The sequence below is a fragment of the Strigops habroptila genome (assembly GCF_004027225.2).
Source record: "Strigops habroptila isolate Jane chromosome 13 unlocalized genomic scaffold, bStrHab1.2.pri S16, whole genome shotgun sequence".
In the NCBI taxonomy this organism is placed as follows: domain Eukaryota; kingdom Metazoa; phylum Chordata; class Aves; order Psittaciformes; family Psittacidae; genus Strigops; species Strigops habroptila.
The window spans coordinates 77,486-98,108 of NW_022651054.1; the positions used below are offsets into that span (position 1 = coordinate 77,486).

At 54.2% G+C, this 20,623-nt stretch overlaps 1 protein-coding gene and 2 long non-coding RNA genes across 3 annotated transcripts; all 3 read left to right on the plus strand.

Moving 5' to 3' along the window:
• The first annotated feature begins 5,363 nt into the window (after nt 1-5,363).
• Nucleotides 5,364-11,510, plus strand: LOC115603149. Its single transcript, XR_003989775.1, has 3 exons — nt 5,364-5,374; nt 11,018-11,024; nt 11,167-11,510. It is a non-coding gene; the product is annotated as an uncharacterized LOC115603149 (long non-coding RNA).
• On the plus strand, nt 10,012-10,570 carry LOC115603145. The gene is made up of 2 exons (XR_003989771.1): nt 10,012-10,126; nt 10,523-10,570. It is a non-coding gene; the product is annotated as an uncharacterized LOC115603145 (long non-coding RNA).
• A 1,040-nt stretch (nt 11,511-12,550) lies between the features above and the next one.
• Nucleotides 12,551-17,454, plus strand: LOC115603112 (coiled-coil domain-containing protein 183-like). The gene is made up of 14 exons (XM_030474729.1): nt 12,551-12,671; nt 12,778-12,899; nt 13,060-13,134; nt 13,508-13,666; nt 13,744-13,902; nt 14,090-14,212; nt 14,595-14,723; nt 14,864-14,924; nt 15,004-15,104; nt 15,381-15,544; nt 15,931-16,093; nt 16,235-16,340; nt 16,577-16,699; nt 17,345-17,454. The coding sequence occupies exons 1-14, from the start codon at nt 12,551-12,553 to the stop codon at nt 17,452-17,454; spliced, it is 1,716 nt and encodes a 571-aa protein (XP_030330589.1).
• Nucleotides 17,455-20,623: the final 3,169 nt, after the last annotated feature.

Consider the following 20,623-nt stretch of genomic DNA (forward strand, 5'->3'; position numbering starts at 1 on the left):
CGCCCGCCGGGTCCTAGTTCCCGCCCGCCCTCCCGCTCATAGTGCCTGCCCGCCGGGTACTACTGTGTGCCCGTCGTCCCCCTGGGTCCTAGTGCCCGCCCGCCGGGTCCTTTTGCAAGCCCGCTTGCCTGCCTGCCGGGTCCTAGGTCCCGCCTTCCCCCCCCCCGCCGTCAGGTCCTATTTCCTGCCTGCCGAGTCCTAGTGCCCGCCCTCCCTATGACACCCCACCCCCCAGCATGGTCCCATCTCAGGCTTGCTTCAGACATGCCGGCAGCTGAGACCACGCCCTTTCACAAGCTACGCCCCCGGTCACCTTCCCCAGCCCTATCTAAGCCACTCTGCTGAGTCCACGCTCCCTGTCTTTCTTTAACCCCGCCCCAGCTGGCCCACCTGTCTCATATTCAGTGAGGCTCCGCCTCCACCTCACCTGGGCCCACCCCCTCATGTGCCCACATCCCCGGTAGCCCCGCCCCAAACGCAGACCACACCCCCTCAGGAGGCGACCCCACCCTGGCCACAGCCCCTGCAGTGCTGCCTGCACCCGCTTTGCCCACATGGCCCTGTCCTGGCCACACCCACATTCCTTGCCAAGGAGACACCTCCAAGCATGGCCCCGCCTCTCAGGGCCACGCCCCCAGCCTGGGCACACCCCTGACCCTTTCCTAACCCCACCCAGAGCCCTGACCCAAGCTGCACCCCCTGTCACACCCCCCACCCCAGGCCAACCTCAAGCCTGCACCCAGCTGAGACCACACCCCCAGTTAGTAACCCTACCCTAACCCCACCCACACCCCTGGCCACGCCCCCAGCCCTAGCTACAGCCTAGACCATGCTCCCAGCGCAGTCCCCGCCCACCCCAGCCCGATGACCACATTAAGTCCCGCCCCTTCTCTACACCATAACTCCACCCACCCCACACTAGCCCCCAGGCCTGGCCCCACCCACAGCCTCGATCACTCCCTCACCTGAGTCCACGCCCCTTGTCTCTCATTGGCCCACCCCAACAGAGGCCTCATCCCCTGGTACCACCCACCCCTTAGCCTAGACCACACCCACCCCCCCCACATCAGTACCTCCCACAGCACAGACCACGCCCCCAGGCCTTTATTAACCCCGCCTTGGCCTCACACCCAACCACACCCATCATAATGTGATCATTATGTGATCACTATGGGGTCTCTATCGGTCGCTGTGTGTGTCTGTGGGATGTCTATAGGGACTGTGGGGCTCTATGAGTTTCTCTGGGTCACTATGGGGCATCTAAAACCAAAAAACAGCTACTAAAAGAGACTAAAAAGCAAATAAATCTGAAGAAAAAATGAACAAAAAAGCAAATAAAGGTGAATAAAACTGAGTAAATACAATAAAAAGCAAAAATGAATAATGTGATTATAAATTATTACAAAGCAAATAAAAAGGAATAAAAGTGAACAAGCCTGAATGAATCTCGAATAAAAGTGAATGAAAGTTCATAAAAATGAATGAAAGCAAATAAAAACACAATTGGTGTTGGGGTACTTATGGGGCACGACGGGGTAATGGGGGCCCTATGTGGTGCCATGGTGGTTGACGATGCTGCTGCTGCTGATGTCATTGCAGTCCTGGTGAAGTCACAACGCCATAAGTCATAAGAGTTGTCATGGGGCCATGTAATACTAAAAACATGGTACCTCCAGGGGTGTTTGGATTCTGCTCTGTCAATGGCCAAATAGCTGCTTCTTACACAGAACCACCAAACACTTTTGTCACGGAGGCTAATTTCATTATCACGATTGTTTGTACTAATTTCTTCACAGACAGTGCCTTGCTGGAAACCACTTAATTCACTTGTTTCTTCCTGCTTCCCTATTCCTCATCTTGTGATGTGAGAAATGAAATGGAGTTTGTAGATCTCGCTGCTGGCGCTGGGTTAGTTCAATGAGACCAAGCTGTAAGTGGGTACAACGCACTGCTTGGTGTTTCCACCAACTGTCCCATGGTTACTAGGTGTCAAGAAGCTTAATTTCAGAACAAAAGTTCAAGGGGGAACAATGACCCATCTAATAAGCGAGCTGAGTTGATGGAGTTCAAGAGCTGATTCATGTTTTGGCTTCTGAATGCAGGACCTGCTTTTTGAGAACTGGAGACCTTCCGGTGGCTGTCAGATGGACACGTTGTGGTTTGTATTGGGTCAGTGTTTAGCATGGGGAGTCTCCAGCCCAGCCCAGGAGCAGGCAGCAGGGAGACCTTGGGCGTGCTCTGAAAGCAACTCTGACGTCAGATAACAGCGAACAGCCAGGGCCACGTTGACTGTCCCATCACCAAGTGCCCCCTCTGACTGCAGATGCTACCCCACGGTGCTGCAGCACCTGGTTTGAAGAGGGTCAAGGACAGACAAGTGCCTTGACAACAGCAACCGGAGGAGTCTTTATGCTCTCGAGCAGAGGTGGATGGGCTGAATGAAGCACCTATGGTGCTCCCCAAGCCCAGGGATGGCAGCAGCATCCTCTCTATGGCTGGGAGAGGGCAGGTGGGGAAGCTGGGGGCAAGGCACAGGCTGCACGTGCAGGACCTCTTGCCCTTGCATCACCGTTTCCTTTCAGTCACCTGCAGCTCCTGCGCAATCTGCCCCCAAAAGGCTCCCTCGAGGGAGCCTTGAGCAGCCCCCTGAGGACCTGAGGCAGCCCCAGTGCTACAGCTTTGCCCACTGCATGGGAGCACTGGCCATGGGGAACATGGAAACCACTGGGCTGGAGATGGAGCCCTGCCTCTCACTGAGAGAGCATGAGGGTCACTTGCAAAGCCCCTGTGAAATGGCAGCACAGCAGCAGCATCCTCCTCTGCCCCCAGCTCTGAGCAGAAAGACCTGCAGGGACATGAGAGCTGCATGTCTCAATACAACACTTTTGTCCCCAGCAAGGACACCCTGGATTACAACGGGTGCCAGTGCTGGGCTGTCCCTTGAGAGCTCAGGAGGAGCCCGCGATGCCCTTACTAGCTGTAAAGACCAAAGCTTGCTCTGGCTGCATTAAAACCCAATCCAAATCTAAGTACAGCTTTTCCCCGAATTTCAAGTGTGGTGCTTGGCAGCTGCTGAGGTCAGAAACCCGGTAATTTGCATTTAGTTTGTTATTTTCCATGGGGACTCAATGTGTGGCCCCGCTCCCTCCTGGGCAGTGCATGGCCCTCGCATGGCCAGCTGCCTCCCTCCACTCCAGCCATGACATGCCACCCGCTCCCACAGCCCCCACCAGCGGAGAGCCCCTGCCTCAACCCAGGGGCCACGGCCCCCTGTTTCTCTCCAGATGGCTGGGGCAGCGCCCTGGTGCAGTGCTCCTGCTGTGTCCTTGCACTGACATGTCAGTCATAGAAGCTCCCGGGCTTCACCAGTTTAGCCCAAATCTGAGGGTGGGATGCCCAAGGGTCATCAGGTTGCGATGTTTGAGCCATGGCATGTGTTAAGCTGGGAGTCCAGGGAACCCTGGCGGTCCCACAGTCACCTCCCTGTCCCCACAGCTGGAAGCCAGTGGCTGGCTACATTGACCAGCAGTTTGAGCAGTATTTCCGTGATGAAAGTGGCCTCAACAGGAAGAACATCCAGGACAACCGTGTCCGCTGCTCCATCTACTTCATCTTGCCCTGTAGCCATAGGTACAGGCAGCCACTGCCCATGCGGATGAGGTGGGGGTGCTTGGGAAGGGGCTTGGTGGAATGGTGCTCACTGGGTTCCCCCCACAGGCTCCGGCCCCTGGATGTGGAGTTCATGAGAGCCCTGCACCAGCGGGTGAACATTGTGCCTGTGCTGGCCAAGGCTGACACCCTGACCCCAGCCGAGGTGCAGCGCATGAAGAACAAGGTGAGGGGAGGTTGGCCCAGCAGGTCCCTGGGCATGGGGCTACACTGGGGGCTGGTGGCCCCACTCAGCTGGGGGCTCTCTCGATCCCTGCCCAGACTTTGCCATGGAGGATCCTCCATGCTCACAGCATTGTAGAGGACTCTGTTGCCCACACGGCCGCTAAGGACACATCTCCCTGGTGCTCAGCTGGGGGCTGGAAGGGTCTGGGGGGAACAGGCTCTTGTATCTGCTTGGGGGACACTGGTGGTGCTTCTCACTCTGTTTCCGAGGGCCAGAGCCCTGCCCTCAGCAGGGCTGTCTGCCTCCAGATCCGTGAGGACATTGACCACTATGGCATCCGACTCTACCAGTTCCCTGAGTGTGACTCAGATGAGGATGAGGAATTCAAGCTGCAGGACCAGGCACTGAAGGTGGGTCTGGCTCCACCAGCTCCCTCCTTGGAGGGGCAGAGCCCCAAGGCCAGGAGGAAATGTCAACCTGGGGTGCCCTTAGGACTCTCTGGGGCCATGCAAGCTCTCCAGCAGTCCCAGCATGGTGGGGTCGGTACATATTGCACTACTGGGATGCATCACCAACACCCCACATGTGCCACTTGCAGCTTGGTGGGATGGGGCTGGGATGGAGAAACCCATTGTTAAAATTCTTGCCATCCCACCTGGGGCTCTCTGTAGCCAGGGCTCTGGGATATCTTGGCAAACGTGTGCTGGATACTGCTGAGGGGAAGCATGTGGAGGGTTGTGGGCTATGGCAGACAGGACCGAGCGCTGCTAAGCCCCACCATCCTCTTGAAGGAGAGCATTCCCTTTGCTGTCATCAGCAACAACACAGTGGGCAAAATGAAGTCTTGGAGGAGTTCCCAGCATAGCCCAGAGAATCAGGTGATGGGCTGTGCTTCCCTCTGCAGTTCACTTCCCACAGTACTTTTCCACTCACTCCTAGTCACATCCCCTTTGCCACCACTGAAGCACTAGCCCCATTTAGACCTTCCCAACTCACTGTCAGCAACCTGAACTGCTGGCTTATTACCTTCTCTTGTTCTTGTGATCACTTCCCAAAGCCTGGTTGTCCTCCTGCTGCAAGGGCCTCTACCTGCACTCCTTGATGGCACTGAGCACTGCCTCTTTGGTGCAGGGGTCTGGGCGGCTTTTGTTCCTGGATAAGATCTGTCATGTCAGGCTGTGGGGCAAAGCAAAGTAGTGCAGGATTTCCCCAATGAGGCCAAAGGCCCCGCGGGGGTGCCCGTGCCAGGTGGGGGGGTCCCCACTGCTGTGGAGCCGTCCTCAGCGCCAATGGGCAGCTGACAGCGTGCTGCAGGCAGCATCGGAGACCTGGAGGAGCGTGGCTGAGTGGGGAGAGGGGCTGCAGCCCCCCAGGAGCAGCACGGGGCTCTGCCACCCTCTCAGACACCCAGAATGCCCCAACCCTGGGACTGTTCCCATCCTCACCTTCAGCGTGAACTCTGTACAAGTCCATCAGGAAGAGGCTGTTGATCAGGGTGCACTTGCACAGCCCAGATTCCCCTGGGAAAGCAGGACAAGGGTAAGGGTCGGCTGCGATGTGCTGCTGGACATTCAGGAGCTGAGGCTGAGAGAAGATCCTGGCATCCCTCTCGTCTATGTCAGGGGCCTGCCAGATGGGGTGGCCGGGCTCCCGCCAGCTCTCTATGGACTCCACCTTCCTGGGGTTGTCAAAACCGATGGGCAATCCTGCAGGAGCTGGCTTAGCTCAGCCCCCTCGGAGTCCTTGGTGGCTGTGCCACTGACACCCCATGACAGCTGCGCCGCCCCCCAGCCTCAACTGGCCCCAGAGCCCCTGGGGGCAGCTGGACCCCTATGATTCCTCCGAGGTGCAGGACACATCCACGGGGAGGGGGGGGACAAAGGGCTGCAGGAATCACAGCAGAGGACATCCTCACCCTTCACACTCAAAGGGTTTGGGCAGGCATGGTGGTTTAGGCCCAGCTCTAGCAGCACAGGGGTCTGTTCCTACAGGGAATACTGTCTTTAATTTTAGCTGTAATAATTTTTTTACCACTAAATTTTAAGGATGATCTACCAACTGATTGGATTTGTGTTATTATCTCTTGCCTTGACAATACTGTTCCTCTTGATTTGTAATCAACAGGACACAGAATGGCCATGGTCCCAAGCTGACATTAAATAAACCCAATATATGGGACTTCATACCAGCAACAAGGCTCTGAACTTGGCTACTGTGGCTATGCATGGAACTGAAGAATATTCTAAACATATGGGATTGGGATAGGAAAAATTGGGTTCCCCTCTTGTTTGGGACGGTTGGAGAAAAAATCCAGTTAGGATGTAGAATGATCAACAGATATACACATGAGAGAGCCACTCAGATCACAGTGCCCGATAGTATACCAGACCCAAGAGAAACAGATACTAAACTCTGTACCTCTGAGTGATTGGATTGTTGGTACAATTTTACCTTGGTTAAACCTGGTTTTGTAGTCTTGCTCTGGCCTCGCCGTAGTGTGGGACTATCATTCAAATTTAAAACAGACATTATTGAGCCTAGTACAACATCGTCCACTCCTGATACAATCAGTACAACATCACCCACTCCTGGTACAACTAGCACAACATCATCCACTCCTGGTACAATTAGTACATCATCCACCCCTTGTACAACCAGTACATCATCATTCACTCCTGGTACAATTAGTACAACATCATCCACTCCTGGTACAACTAGTACAACATCATCTACTCCTGGTACAACTAGTATGACATCAGCCACTCCTGATACAATTAGTACAACATCATCTGCCCCAATTATAAATAATAAGGAAACTCTAGCCACACAAATTTCTGAAATTGGACCATATGTGATTAAAAACAGAGGCCAATAATGAATGTTGTTTGATCTGTCATAATCTCTCAAATGAGTCGAATTGTCAGTGCAAACTAACATTTCTGGAACCCAACCAGCTTGTTCACCATTTTTGAGAACTTCTTATGAGGGATGGACAACCTGGTTGCATAAACAAACCCTCTTTTCTCAAAAGCAAGCAAAAAGAGATGTGACTGGTATTTGGGGAACAGGACAGGGAGTTCTAAATAGCACAGACTCCAAGGTATTAATGAACAAACTAACCATGATAACCAGTGATTTGAACAAATTGAGACATCCTCTACAATCTTTCCTTTTGGCTCTGGGAACGAACCAATGGCTTCTATCAGATATATTACCTCAGTGGAGAAAAAAAAATGAAAAAGACCATCAGGTGATCATAGATGCACATGGTGTAGTCCAAAACAATGTTGTTTAGCTCTCAGTTGTATCCAAGCTCAACTATGGATGCAATCAATGTCAGCTGCAATTACAAGAGAAAATGAAGAAAGTACCTTACCCACTGAGATCCAGAAAGTGATTTGAGATAACACAATTGAATTTAAAAAGAAATTCCAGTCCTGGTGGTATTTAGTCAATTTAACCTATGACCCTATTGACAGCATGGCCACAGCTTTTTTTTGACTATACACAATGCTTTCGTATATACCATATACGCAATCGTTGAGTTAGGATTAAACATTACAGGACTATACTCTATCCTGTGGAGTAGGGCCTTTCCAGGGTGGAAATAAATGGCAAACTATTGATGTTGATGCACGCGTTGTGCAAGAGCAATAGGGATTCATTTGCGAAAGTAGGACCATCAGAGCTCAAGACATTTGTCTTGACACTGAATGGAACATCTGCCATTTCCAAATACATCCTAATGAAAACCCAGAAACTACTTGTGTACACTGGAAAAGGATGTGCCTGCATGAGAACTTCTTATGACCTTATGCATGTAGATAACTACTGTAGATACAAGTAATCACTCTAACATTTGTGTTTGTAATTTTGTTGAGATTATAGGATTTCACTTATTCAGCTCCTGTCATGTCTTATCAATTGTTACAATCCAACTATACACTGATCCAAGACCTGCTGCCTACCCCAATTGGAATGAATCTTACCTTGATAAGAAAACTGTTACAACATGAAGACCTGAGATGATTGCTGAAGCAAGCTCAAGGAAATGGACAAAAAGTTTTGATTACTGTCCATCATAATGTGGAGGAAATACACTGTGTTTTGGAACAAGTCAAGAAGGACAGAAAACATTGATAGTGGGACACTCTTTTTGGATGGTCACTAACAGCTACAGGAACAATAAACAGAATGCTTCATCCTGTTGCCATTCTATTGATATTAACTCTTCTGTTTTTTGTCCTGGTGATCACAATATATGCAAAAATCTGGAGTATGATGAAGCAATTATCCTACTTGCTCTCTCTATTTAACATGCATACATTTGACATTCCTAATATATAGAATCATAAAACGGTTAGGGTTGGAAAGGACCTTAAGATCATCCAGTTCCAAGCCCCTGCCATGGGCAGGGATGCCTCACAATAGACCATGTTGCCCTGACATGCAGAGAAAGGACTTTACAACCACTCAGCCAATAAAGTTGTAAAGTAGGTATGTTTATTCAGTGCTGGGTGGCATGGGGGTCGTCCCACCAAAGTCGTGCCCCCTAGCAACCGTTTGTCTTCTAAATATATAGCATTGTGGTTACATATTCATGAGATCACCTATACATATTCATAACCTATCCCTGCTTCGTATGCTAATTAAAACTCCTCCCACCGCTCTTGCACAGTGCCTCCTGGTGGTGGTCGTAGGGGGTCGTGGGGATGAAGGCTAACAGCTCCTCTTCCTCACCGCAGGTAACCTTTTGGTCTCACACAGGCTCAGTTGCTCCTTGGATAGTGTCTAAAAGACAAAACTGTTTTCCACCTGTTCTCTTCTCTCGCGCGGGCTTAGTCTCTCCTTGGATTGGATGATCTTATCTCAAAAGTTACAAATGTAACTAACTTTGCATAAGCGTTAAGTCCCCCCCTTGTAATGTGACAGTATTGGCCTGCAGGACAAATTTGGACAAGAAGGTGCAAGCTCCCTAATGTATCTTGTCCGCTAGGCTAAGGCAACCACCTTATCCATGACAGCCAGGCATCACTGTGGGAGCGTTTTTAGCTGCCTATAACACCTATGCATGACCCCATGGCTCCAGTACTGCGCATGGCATTGGAACAGGCTGTCCAGGGCAGTGGTGGAGTCACTGTCCCTGGATGTATTTAACAGACATGTAGATGGGCCCCCAAGATAAGAGGGATGTGGAGCTGCTGGTGCAAGGTCAGAGGAGGCCATAGAGATGCTGTGAGGGCTGGAGCAGCTCTGCTCTGGAGCCAGGCTGAGAGAGCTGGGTTGGTTCAGCCTGGAGAAGGCTCCTTAAGGGGACACCTTAGAGCAGCTCCAGTGCCTAAAGGGGCTTCAAGAAACCTGGAGAGGGGCTTTGGACAAGGGCTGCAGGGTCAGGACAAGGGGAATGGCTTTAACCTGCTAGAGAGGAGATTGAGATGAGCTCTGAGGCACAAGTTCTTCCCTGTGAGGGTGCTGAGGCGCTGGCACAGGGTGCCCAGAGAAGCTGTGGCTGCCCCATCCCTGGCAGTGTCCAAGGCCAGGTTGGACGCCGGGGCTCGGAGCAACCTGCTCTAGTGGAAGGTGTCCCTGCCCATGGCAGGGGGTTGAAACTGGATGAGCTTTAAGGTCTTTTCCAACCCAAACCGTGTCATGGTTCTGTGGTTAACCCCCACATCCCCTGCGCGGCCTTTCTCACACACACACGGCCCCGCTCCCTCCCGGGAGACGCCCGGCCCTCGCTCGGACACCCGTCTGCCCCCTCAACACCCGCTGCTGCAGCCCTCACGGCGGAGCGCTCCCAACTCGGCCCAGGGGCTGCCGCTCCCCGTTTCCCTCTGGACGGATTTTGCGAAGCGACGGGGAGGCGGGGAAAGCATACGGGGGGCCAACGGGAAGGCAGCGTGGGTGGCTCTGACCAATGGGGAGCCAGCCACCCCCCCGGCTCCGCCCCCGCCTGACCGCTTTGGAGCCGCGCAGGGGCAGTGCCCCGGGGCTGTGCGGTGTCTCTGCCGTTCCGTGGTCGTGACATGTGGGTCACGGAAGCTCCCGGGCTCCACCGGTTCAGCCCTGGGCAGCAGCACTTGTTCCTCCTCGCTGACAACTCGTACTCTCGCTCTCAGGTTGCTGACTTAACACGTTTTTTAACCCTGCCTTATCTCCAGGGAGAAAGACCTTGACGCGGTGCTGCAGACACACACGGTGTTTGTCAACGTGTCCAAAGGCCAGGTGGCGAAGAAGGAAGATCTCATTCGAGCGTTTGGGACAGATGACCAAACAGAAATCTGTAAGGTGGTAGGTGTCACACCCTTGGCTTTGTAAAGGCTTGGAGAGGAAGGGGACAGTTGCTTACTTTGGACAATTCGGTTGAGTGTTAAGAACAGATCTAGTTTCTTACTCCTTACTTCTTGGTTGGACATGAACTGTGGACACGTTGTGGGTGATGATTCTAGTCAACCTTTGCTTCTCTTCTAGTAGTTTAGTGTTTCTGTGGTGGGTTCTTTGTCTGAAGTCTTTCCAGTGTTGGCTGTCGTAGTGATGTACGTTATTAATATGGTTATTCTTTTTCCACACTTCTCGTCTAACCAAGCCATTCAAGCAATTGTTAAATTTAACCAAGGTGCGTGAATTTTCACTCTTCAGTCAAATCTGTGGTGTTTATCACCTGTTTTCTTTACTTCTCCTGCTCAGATTTTATTAAAAGGAGAGCTGCAGGTATCGGACAAAGAATGACACACGGAGCTGGAGCAGATGTTCAGAGACATCGCGACTATTGTGGCTGACAAATGTGTGAACCCAGACACAAAGAGGCCATACACAGTGATCCTTATAGAGAGAGCCATGAAGGATATTCACTACTCTGTCAAACCACATAAGAACATGAAGCAGCAGGTTTGTTTCTGGCAAAATCTGCTTCTGCTCAGAGGTGTTGTCATCAGGTGTAACTTCTCCATGGGGCTTTTTAAGCAGGTGTGTAAATGCTCTTTTTTCTGAATGTCTTTACAGGCACTGGAAGTGATCAGGCAGTTAAAGGAGACCAAGCAAATTGAACGTGCTCACATGAGGCTGCGATTTATCCTTCCAGCAAAGGAGGGGAAGAAACTGAAAGAGAAGCTCAAGCCGGTGATTAAAGTTATTGAGAGTGAAATCTTCCATGAACAGCTGGAAATTGTAAGTAACAAGCAGTCCTTGGGTTTCCTGCTTGATTTGACTACAACTGTATGTTTTACTAGAAGGTGAATTAATGTATGGAAGTTGTTTAGATGAACTGTAAGTTTACCAGAGATTGTCAAGCAGAGGTGTGGTCTGTGGTTTTTAGTTTCACACAATCCTAGTCAGAGGCTTCCTCTTGGAAGCTCACTGCTGCAGCAGTCTGTGGGCTGTTGGCTGTGCAAGGTTGGGTGAAATGTCTTTAGTAACACTTTGGAAGGCGCTGCCACTATTGAGGCTATGTTTTGCTGAGGGACAGTGAAATGGAGATTCATGAATCACTTTATCTGATTTAAAATGCTTTCTCTTGCCCCCCAAGGTAATCTTCTGTGTGTTGAAATGTTGCCTAGGAAAAACATAGGGGCATAATTCCTGTATTTGTCACGTGGACACAGCCTCAATGTGGAGATCTCTAAATGCATGGCCAGATTGTTGAGATTCCTTGACAAGCAGTTGACTCAACTGCTTGTCTTTCAAATGGCCATATCTTCATGCAGGCTCGATGAAGCACTGGAGATGATCATGTTGGTATTTAGCTTGTGACTGGCTATTAGCAGTAACATGCCATTTATAAATCTGCAAAGGAGATGCTGAGTAAGAGCCTCAGAGGATATTTGGCAATCCTGTATTTCTTTGTGTTCAATGTTCCACCCCGAGAGCACAGCAGGATGGCTGCAGTTTAAAGATCCGAAGTTACAGAAACTTGATCTCAGCTGATGTATGAGCTTGGTGCTGGGAAGGCCATTTCCTTAGAAAGTCTTTTTCTACAACTCTCTAGTAGTGGGAGCTTGATGGTATTGACCAACAAACAACTGTATATGCTTGCATTTCTTGTCACATTTGTAGTTGAGCAGGAATGTATGGTGAGCATCAAAATAAGTATCAGTATTGGGAGCTGCTTGGTTCTTGCCCATGTCAACAGGAGCGTAACGCCCTGCACAGCTGTTTCCTGACTAATTAACTGACATTTCCAAAGGGACATGTCTAGGCAGCAATAGGCTGCTCTTGCTATTGGAAATAAGGTGGCAGCTTCCTGGAGGGTGCCAGTGGTGTGTTTGGGTATACGTCCAGATATATTCCCTGCAATTGTGCTTGCCCTGTGTCTGGTGGGGCTTGGAGGGATCCCTTGCTGCCTTGGGTGGCTCAGAGAGCTCAGGAATTGGTGATTAATGAACCTCTTCCCTGCAGCAGCAGAGAGGAAGGAGCTGTAGGTGGCGGCGGCCAAGCAGGAGGTGTGCAGTGTGCGGTGTTGGAGGTGCTCCAGCGACGGTTCCTGGTGTGCAGGCAGCTCAGCTCCATCGCTGTGGTTACAGCCTGGCAACAGTTCCCGGGGTGCAGGGAGCTCAGCTCCACCGCTGTGGTCACAGCCCAGCAAGAGTTCCCTGGGCACAGGGAGCTCAGCTTCATCTCTGTGGTCACAGCCCAGCAAGAGTTCCCTGGGCACAGGGAGCTCAGCTCCATCGTTGTGGTCACAGCTCTGTGACTGCTGCACTGGGCAGTGGAACTGCAATGGCTGCTATGCGCACTGTGGGGCTGGAGAGCCAAGGCAGGAGCACCAGCACCATGTGGGGCCAGAAGACAAACCTCAGCGAGTGCATCCATGAGCTGCGTGCCAGCATGGCCTTGCAAGGTGCTGCCCCTTCGGCTTTGTGTTAGGGCCTGGCCTGGGGCATGCGGGGGGCTCTTGGTCCCCACATCATCGTGCATGGTACCAACAGCGCCTCAATGTCCTGCAGGGCAAGCAAGGAAGTTTTACACCACGTCACAGGAAGAAAAGCTCCAACAGAACCAAGAGCTGCTGCCGCATCTGCGAGAGGCGGTGCGGGAGGATGTCCATATTCTAGGCCTTGTCTGGAAGGTATCAGCAGGTCCATCTGCTGTCTCCCTGCCTGGTGCTGGACCTGTAGAGCCGGCTCCTCCACTGGTCGTCTCCAGGAGCAGGAAGTGCAGGGCAGCAGGAGGCTGGGACCATCCCCAGGCTGGCAGTGATGTTCTCTCTGCCCCTCATCTGCCCACAGCACGAGCTCACCATCTCTGAGGCTTGTGGAGTGGAGCAGCCCTTGGGCATCACTTTGGCCAGTAAGACGTTGGAGGTAACAGCAGGGTCCAGTGGGCTTGGGCTGCTCTCAAGGGGCTGGGGCTTGGGGGATGCTCGGAAGAATGGGGTGTAGGGAAGAGGAACCTGGTGCCACGACAACTCCACAGGGCTGGTGCAGTGAGACACGAGGTGTTCATGAGTGGTCCCGTGGGTCCCTTTGTACTGCGCCATCCAGCTGTGCAGGTCCTGCTTTAGCGCCCTGAGCAGGTCCTTTGCCCAAGCAGAGCTCCTGTCCTGCCAAGGGAGTGACCATGTCCCAGCATCCCCCGCTCTACTTTGGCAAAGAGTTTTCCAGGCAGGACCCCCTTTTCCCAAGGGTGCCCAGCGAGCCCTGTCTCCAGCCTGGCAAACTCTCGCATCCCATCCAGGTGGCCCAGGAGAAGCTCCGGGCTGAAATCTATGACCAGATGAACACGTGCAACATGCTGCTGTACCAGGTGAGGCAGCGGAGCCGGGCCCAGGAGCAGCTGCAGAGGCGGCTGCAGCAGCTGCAGATGGATGCCCAGATGGATGCCAAGCAGCACCAGGTACAGGTACCCAGGGCCCCTTCCTGGGGTGGCAGTACCCGTGGGGGGTTTCAGTCAACCCCTGCACCCCTGGGTAGGCACCGGGCTCAGTACATGGGGTCACCCCTTGTCCCCAACCATCTCTGCCCCAGGTGGTTCGCACGCTGGAGAACAACATTGAGAAGATGCAAACAAAAGTCCACACTGGACAGAAGGTGGCTGCCCTGTACCTGGTGGTGCGGGATGCCCTAAGGAAGGTGAGCTCATCCTCACTGTGCCATTGCCTCACCTGCTCCCCCTGCAAAGGCACTGGAATGCCCAAGGGGCTGTGCTGGTGGGACACCCTCCTACAGGAGGTCCTCCTGCTCCCCTCTATCTCCTGTCCCAGCACAGGGCACCCCCGGGACTCAGTGGGGTGATGTGCTGTGGCTCCCCATGTCCCAGGAGCTGGCCCATCTGCCTCTGCACCTGGACCTCCTGAGTGAGGTGGCTGAGCTGCGGCATGGGGAGGTGGAAGACATGGAGCTCATGGCCTTGGATGGTCTCAGAGCTGCTCATGTAACCAAGGTGAGATGGTCCAGTGCACCTCGGGGTGCTTTCCCACCCTCCAGAGCCCACAGATGGCACCACGTGTCCAGGCTGCTGAGTCTTCCTTCAAGAAAGACCGAAAGAGACTGAGCTGGGCTTGCCCACAGCACCCAGATGCCTCCATAGCTCCTCCCAGGTCTGGCTCTTGGGCCAGGCTGCCCTGGAGTGGGGACAGCTGCCTGGAGCACGGGCCATGGGGAAGGTGGCATGCCCCATTCTCCAGCTGTCCTTTCTCAGTTTCCTTCCCTGGCTGTTTACACAGGGTAGGGGGTGGCATTTTTGATGCTGGCCATGCCAGAAGCCCATCTGGCTCACAGATGTCCACTGTAGCTTTGGGAGCCACTTCTCTGATCTGCTCCAGGAGCACATGGTCAGGATGGAAACCCAGTTCCTTGCAGAGAGAGAGCTCAGGCACCACACCCTGGCTGCTCAGAAAGTGCCCGTAGACAGACGCTGGCTCAAGGAAGCGAGTGAAAGGCTTCTGAAAGCGGTGAGCTGGAGGGACCTGGTGCAGGCAGGGTTGTGGGCAGAGGGCAGGCATCAGTGCCCAGCCTCCCATGGGTGGGGGGCTGCAGGGCCAGCTCCCCCAGGGTGCCTGCAGCTTGGGGGTGACGATGAACGTCCTTGCAGCAAGCCAGGCATGACCTCGCTGGGGACTTCCTGAGCCTGCCCGCGCAGGACCCGCTGGTGGGTGAGTGCCTGGCAGGGTGCAGGGGGGGACGCAGGCGCAGCCGCAGGTATCCTTCCCTGACACTACCCTCCCACCCCAGCTGCCAAACTGGAGGCCACCAAGTCCCGGCTGGAGCATGAAGACTGGGTGATGGAGAAGATGGAGAAGGCCAAGGCTGCGGTGCAGTGCTCCTGCCTCTGGGTAAGGTGAAAACCCATCTCTGGTAGAACCTGGGGCTGCTGTAGCTCCAGGGAGTGAGCCCTGTCTGCTCACCTTGTTCCATTGCAGGGTTATCTCCTCTCCCCTGTCCCCAGAGCCCCACAAAGCCGCTCTTGTATGGGCAGGGATGTAGCTGCTTTGCTTCATGACATGAGCTTGCAGTGGTTCCTGGTGCAGAAACCTCCAAAGGGTCATGGCGCAGATCTTGTACCCTGCAGGAGTGCCCTGGGCTGAGTCCTTGTGCTCTCCCCTGGTCAGGACATCCACAGCAGGCTCCTGGCACAGCAGAAGTCGCTGGTGGAACTTGAACAGTACCTCACAGAGTGCAAGGAGAAGAAGCAGGAGCTGAAGAAGACACTGAAGGAGCTGGAGATGAAGCTGGATGAGCTGAAGTTTCACCAGCCCCCCAACACAACCAGGTGCTGCTGGCCTTGGGACAGTCATGCCAAGCGGGCCACCATCCTTGGGGGCAGGGGGACATGTGCATGGTGGGTGCCCCAACAGGGCACCCCTTCCTTCATCCCACTGCAGCTGCCCACCCCTCCTGCCCCGGGAGGGTTTCTGAGCAGGGTGCTGCCCCAGCTCTGGTCCTGGCAGAGCACCCAAAGCTCCCGCACTGGCGGCAGGAGGACCCTTGCTCCTTGCCTGGCATGGGAAGTAGGACCAGCAGCAGCACGGAGTTGGGTTGCAGGCACCATCTCTGCTCTGCATTTGGGGGCAGGGGAGAACCTGAGCAGCAGCTTTTGCAACAGATTTGGGGTGTCTCTGCACCCCTGTGCAGTTATATGGATGTGACTGTGGTTGGCTCCAGGGAGCTGGCAGAGGAGCTGGGGACGAGGCTGCAGTGGGAAGAGGCTCGGCTGGAACAGAGGCGAGCCCAGCTGCTGAGGAGCCAGGAGGTGCTGCTGGAGTTTGAAAACGGCCTTGACAACCTCTTCATCCGTCTGCATGGCATCACCGTGCCTGGCCAGGTACCTGCACAGTGCTGGGCTGAGCACGGCCCAGGCCACTGCTTGGTGGTGCAACGGCACCACGTGGTGACACTTGGTGCAGCAACCATCACCCCAAGGGGCTCGTTTTCCCCACCAAGGCTGTTCTTTCTCTGACTCCAGGAGGATTCTGTCAAGGCCATGGGAGTGGATGAGAAGCTCCAGCAGTGTGAGCAGAAGCTGCAGTACCTGGTGCAGCGGGTGGCTGACCTGCCCCCCCACAGCCACAGTGAGGACAATGAGGTGCACAGGGGCTCCATCCCTGCTGGGGTCTTTGGGACCCACTCCAGGCTCTCCTGGGTGGCCCATCTCAAGCTGTCCTCCCAGCTGGGGGATGGAGGTGCTCAAGGGAAGAGCCATGGAGCAGCTCAGCCCCAGGTGGCGCTGGGCTCTGTGGGGTGTTCCCTGCCAGGGGCACATCGAGGTTGTGCACCCCTTTGGTTGTAACACCCGCCTCCCCTTCAGCTATGAACACAGCATCTCTTTCACAGGCTTTTGTGAAGATCAGACAGCTGCTGGAGAAAACCATCGCGAATGATCTGCAGAACCAGAAGGTTTCCTTGGAGGACGTGGGCATGAGGGTCCAAGGTAGGAAAGGGACACATCCCACAACAACTGCCCCAGCCCCTGCCCATTGGGATTTCTGGGTGTCCTTGCCCATCTCCCACTGTCCCAGCAGAACCCAACCCAGGAGTTGCTCCAGGCCTTGGGGCTGACCTTGGCTGTCTCTAAGGCTTTGAGCATAGTGGTGGTTTTTGGTGTGGATGTGGGAGAATGAAGGCAGACGGTGGGTTGGGGAGCATAGAACCACCACAGGAACAAGGAGGGATGCTGTGGGGCAAGGAGGGAGACCCTTGTCTTCAAAATCACTTGGCTATGAAGAATAAGCAGTGCTTGGCTCTGCCAGTGGCCTCCTCCTATGGGAGCTTTTGGAGGACACAATGAGCTTCTGGCACCTTACCACCTTTTCTTAACAAAGCAGGAGCTGTACCCACCACCCCATAGCTCCAGACCTTTATGGGAAGCCCCAGCAGTGTTGGAGATAGGCCACAGCAGGTCCTGCAGGTCCCCCTGGGCTGCTGGTGTGGAAGAGCCAGTTGGCACTGCCTGTCCCGAGGGCTCTCCAGGATGCCAGCAGCCCTCCAAAATGTGCCAGCTCTTCCTGGGGACACAGGCACAGCAGATGCAGCCACGGACCCTCCCCAGCCCGCTCCTCTCCACTCTCTCCTCCAGATGATTTTGATTTTACTGACAAACACTGTGTCCTTGTCCTCACCCGAGAAGACATCAAGAAGCAGGGGCTGCAGCTGATGGAAAGCAAGAAGAAAAGCAAGAAGAAGTAGTGATTGCTCCCCGAGACCTCTGGAAGCCCCAGACCACCTGTTGTACCCTTTTCCCCTTTAGTGTAATAGAGCAGATGCTTTTCCTTCCTCGCAAGCCTATGGTAGAGCTGAAACAAGTGGTCCCAGGTCACTTCTGTCACACAGAACACATGGGGCTCAAACTGGCTGCAGCTGCTGCACCCAGCCCCGGGGGAGGCAGTGTTGGGGATGGATGTGACAAGTGGCAAAGAGGTACAAGAGGCAGGCAGAAGAAACCAATGGCAGTACATTAGTTTCTGGATTTAGAAAGCAACAATGAACCATGGGGTACCCCAGGAAAGCAGCAGCAGGTACCTTCCTGCTATGGTGACCCCTGAGCCATATGGGACCTCCCTCCAGTGGGGCAGGGGAGCTGCATGGGGCATGGTGGAGCACTGCCCCCACCACACAAAGACCATGGGGCAGGAGAGCCATGTCGGGGAGTGCCAATCTGGGGCTCACCCCAAATGCTGGAAAAAGAGCTGGGACTGCATGGGGCTCTCCAGTATGGAAAAATATGGCTTTAACCTGCTGGAGATTGAGATGAGCTCTTAGGCACAAGTTCTTCCCTGTGAGGGTGCTGAGGCACTGGCACAGGGTGCCCAGAGAAGCTGTGGCTGCTCCGTCCCTGGCAGTGTTCAAGGCTAGGTTGGACACAGGGGCTTGGAGCAACCTGCTCTAGTGGAAGGTGTCCCTGCCTGTGGCAGGGGGTTGGAACTGGATGAGCTTCAAGGTCCTTTCCAACCCAAACCATTCTAGGATTCTATGAATAATATAAGGAATAAAAGAATAAATACAGGGAATTGAGGGAAGGGCTGATGCCATTTGGGGTTTCCTTGCATGGCACAGCTCAGCGAAGGAGGGGAGAGTTTTCCTTTTCTGTCCTAACAAACCCTTATTTCCTTCCACTGCAATTACTGCCAAAGGCTTGATAGTCTGTCATGTCTGCAGCTGGTGCCGGCACTGGCAAGAAACCTGAAATGGGCCATGGGAGAGTTTGCATTGGAGCATTTGCTATGCAGAAATCTCTGTGCCATGGGAAGGCTGGGCTTGAGGGGGTTTGGGGGTTTTTAGTTTCAAATATGGGATCAAAATCACGTGGAATGAAGCACAATGAAGGGTAGGCACAGGCTGAGACTATCACCAGAGCATCAGCACAGGGTTTTGTCCTCTAGGGGGAAGGAGAACCAGGCTAAATCAGTCATCCTGGGCCCAAACAGAGGCTCTATTGGCTGTTCTGGGAGAGGAGACGCAGGGAAGGCCACCACCACAGGGATCTATGCTGGGGTGCTGGGAGTTGTGAGGGTAAGATGTGGGAGGAGGCAGGTTCACCCATCCCAGCTCTTGGGGTGAGAGCTGCTTCCACCCAAGGAAGCACCAAGATTCTCCATGTTGATGTTAAAAGGGTTAATGTTTGTGATGATGATTTTGGGCCCAATGAACAGCCTGTGTTGGCATCACTGGCCACAGGTGCATTTCAGCATCTTTGTAAAATTAAGGAGGGAGCAAGGTGGGACTGGGGCAATTCTGGCAAAGGAGGGAAGAACCCCTTAGGGGTGATTTCCTGCCCCAACTCTGACCCACAGCAAGGGGAGAAGGTGAAGCAGGCAGCGGATGGGTCTGGCAGCTCCCCGTAAGGCAGCTTTTCTCCACAGCAGAGCTGTCCCAGCCCTCAGACCTTTTTGGTGGCCTCCTCTGGATCCACTCTGCCAGGTCCGTGTGTGTCTTGTGTTGGAGGCCCCCAAGCTGGATGCAGAGCTCCAGGGGGTCTCAGGAGAGCAGAGCAGAGGGGGACCATCCCTCCTTTGACCTGTTGGTCACGCTGCTGGTGATGCAGCCCAGGAGACACTTGGCTTTCTGGGCTGCAAGCGCAAACTGACTGGTCATGTCCCATTGTCACTCACCAGTATCCTGCAGTTCTTTGCAGGGCGGCTCTCCCATCCATCCATCCATCCATCCGTGATGGATGAGGGGAGGCACAGGGGACTTGGCATGCTTCCACGGTGGGGGGAAGGCTGGTTTTCCAGTCCATTGGATGGTAGTAAAACAAAGCCTAAGGGGAAGCCAGGAACGCAAGGAGTGGGCACAGAGGACAGGGCTGGGCTGAGCACACCCACAGCTCCTGGGCTGTTGAGCTTACCTAGGGTCTCAGGTGAGGATGCTCACGGTGGTGAAGGCATCAGGGCCAGAGATGCCCATGCGATGTGTTGGGGGGCCCTGAGGGCTCAGTGATGTGCCCAGTACCTCACAGCCCAGCTCTGCAGGGTGCAGGGGGACAGGTCCAGCCCTGTGCCCTGTGCTGGGTGTCACAGCAAGCACCCAGGATCATCCCAACACACTGCCCTGTGCTAGGGCCAGCCCTACATGAGTGCAGGTTCCTCCTAAACTGCCAGCCCCACTCCTGTGCACCCTCCCTGCTGCTGCCCGGGTTCACAGCAGGATTTGGGGGTCCCAAGGAGAGCCATTGGGCACTCTGTCCTGTGCTGGCTCACTTCAACGGCACTGTGTGCAAGATAGTGGGGTGCAGGAGGAGTGCAGGCCAGGATAACAGTGAGAGATAATGGGGTGATGTCCACTGGAAGACAGACAGAGACAACTCATCCACCCTGGTGCCACTCTGCCCACCCTCCCAGTGAAACCACACTGGGGTAACTGGGCATTGGCACTCACAGGGGAGCTTAGTGCCCATGTGTCCCCCAGCAGGGCTCACCCACCGTGAATGTGCAGGGATGCCCAGGGGCAGCACATGTAGAGCAATTCCATCCCCAGCTCAGGCTCTGCATTCTGCCCATTCACCTCACACCCGCCGCCTCCCCTGCCAGTTCCCATCAGAGCCCCAACACCAGCAGTGCCCAGGGCCATGTGACCCCAAGGCAGTGTGTGAGAAGGTGATGAGCCAGCAGCAGGTAGGCGGGGAACCTCATCCTTTTGTTCCCCTTTCACCTGCAGAGCTGGGTCCCAAAAGGTCTCCCACCCGAAGCTGGGTACCGCAGTGGGTGCACCACATGCCCCCCAGTATCCATTTTGAGCATTTGCTAGGGAAACAGGAGCCAGGAGCAAGAGGGCACATCACTGGCCACCATCAAGCCCCCATCCTTGCCTGCCTGGGGCCATAGGGTGCCCACCACCCACATGGAAGCAACTCAGGGTG

Coding starts and splice junctions, on each gene's coding strand:
- LOC115603112 (XM_030474729.1), top strand. CDS start 12,551: ATGGCTGCTATGCGCACTGTGGGGCTGGAGAGCCAAGGCAGGAGCACC. Junction 13,903..14,089: donor TGCGGGATGCCCTAAGGAAG/GTGAGCTCATCC, acceptor CCCATGTCCCAG/GAGCTGGCCCATCTGCCTCT. Junction 15,545..15,930: donor CCCCCCAACACAACCAGGTG/CTGCTGGCCTTG, acceptor TGTGGTTGGCTC/CAGGGAGCTGGCAGAGGAGC.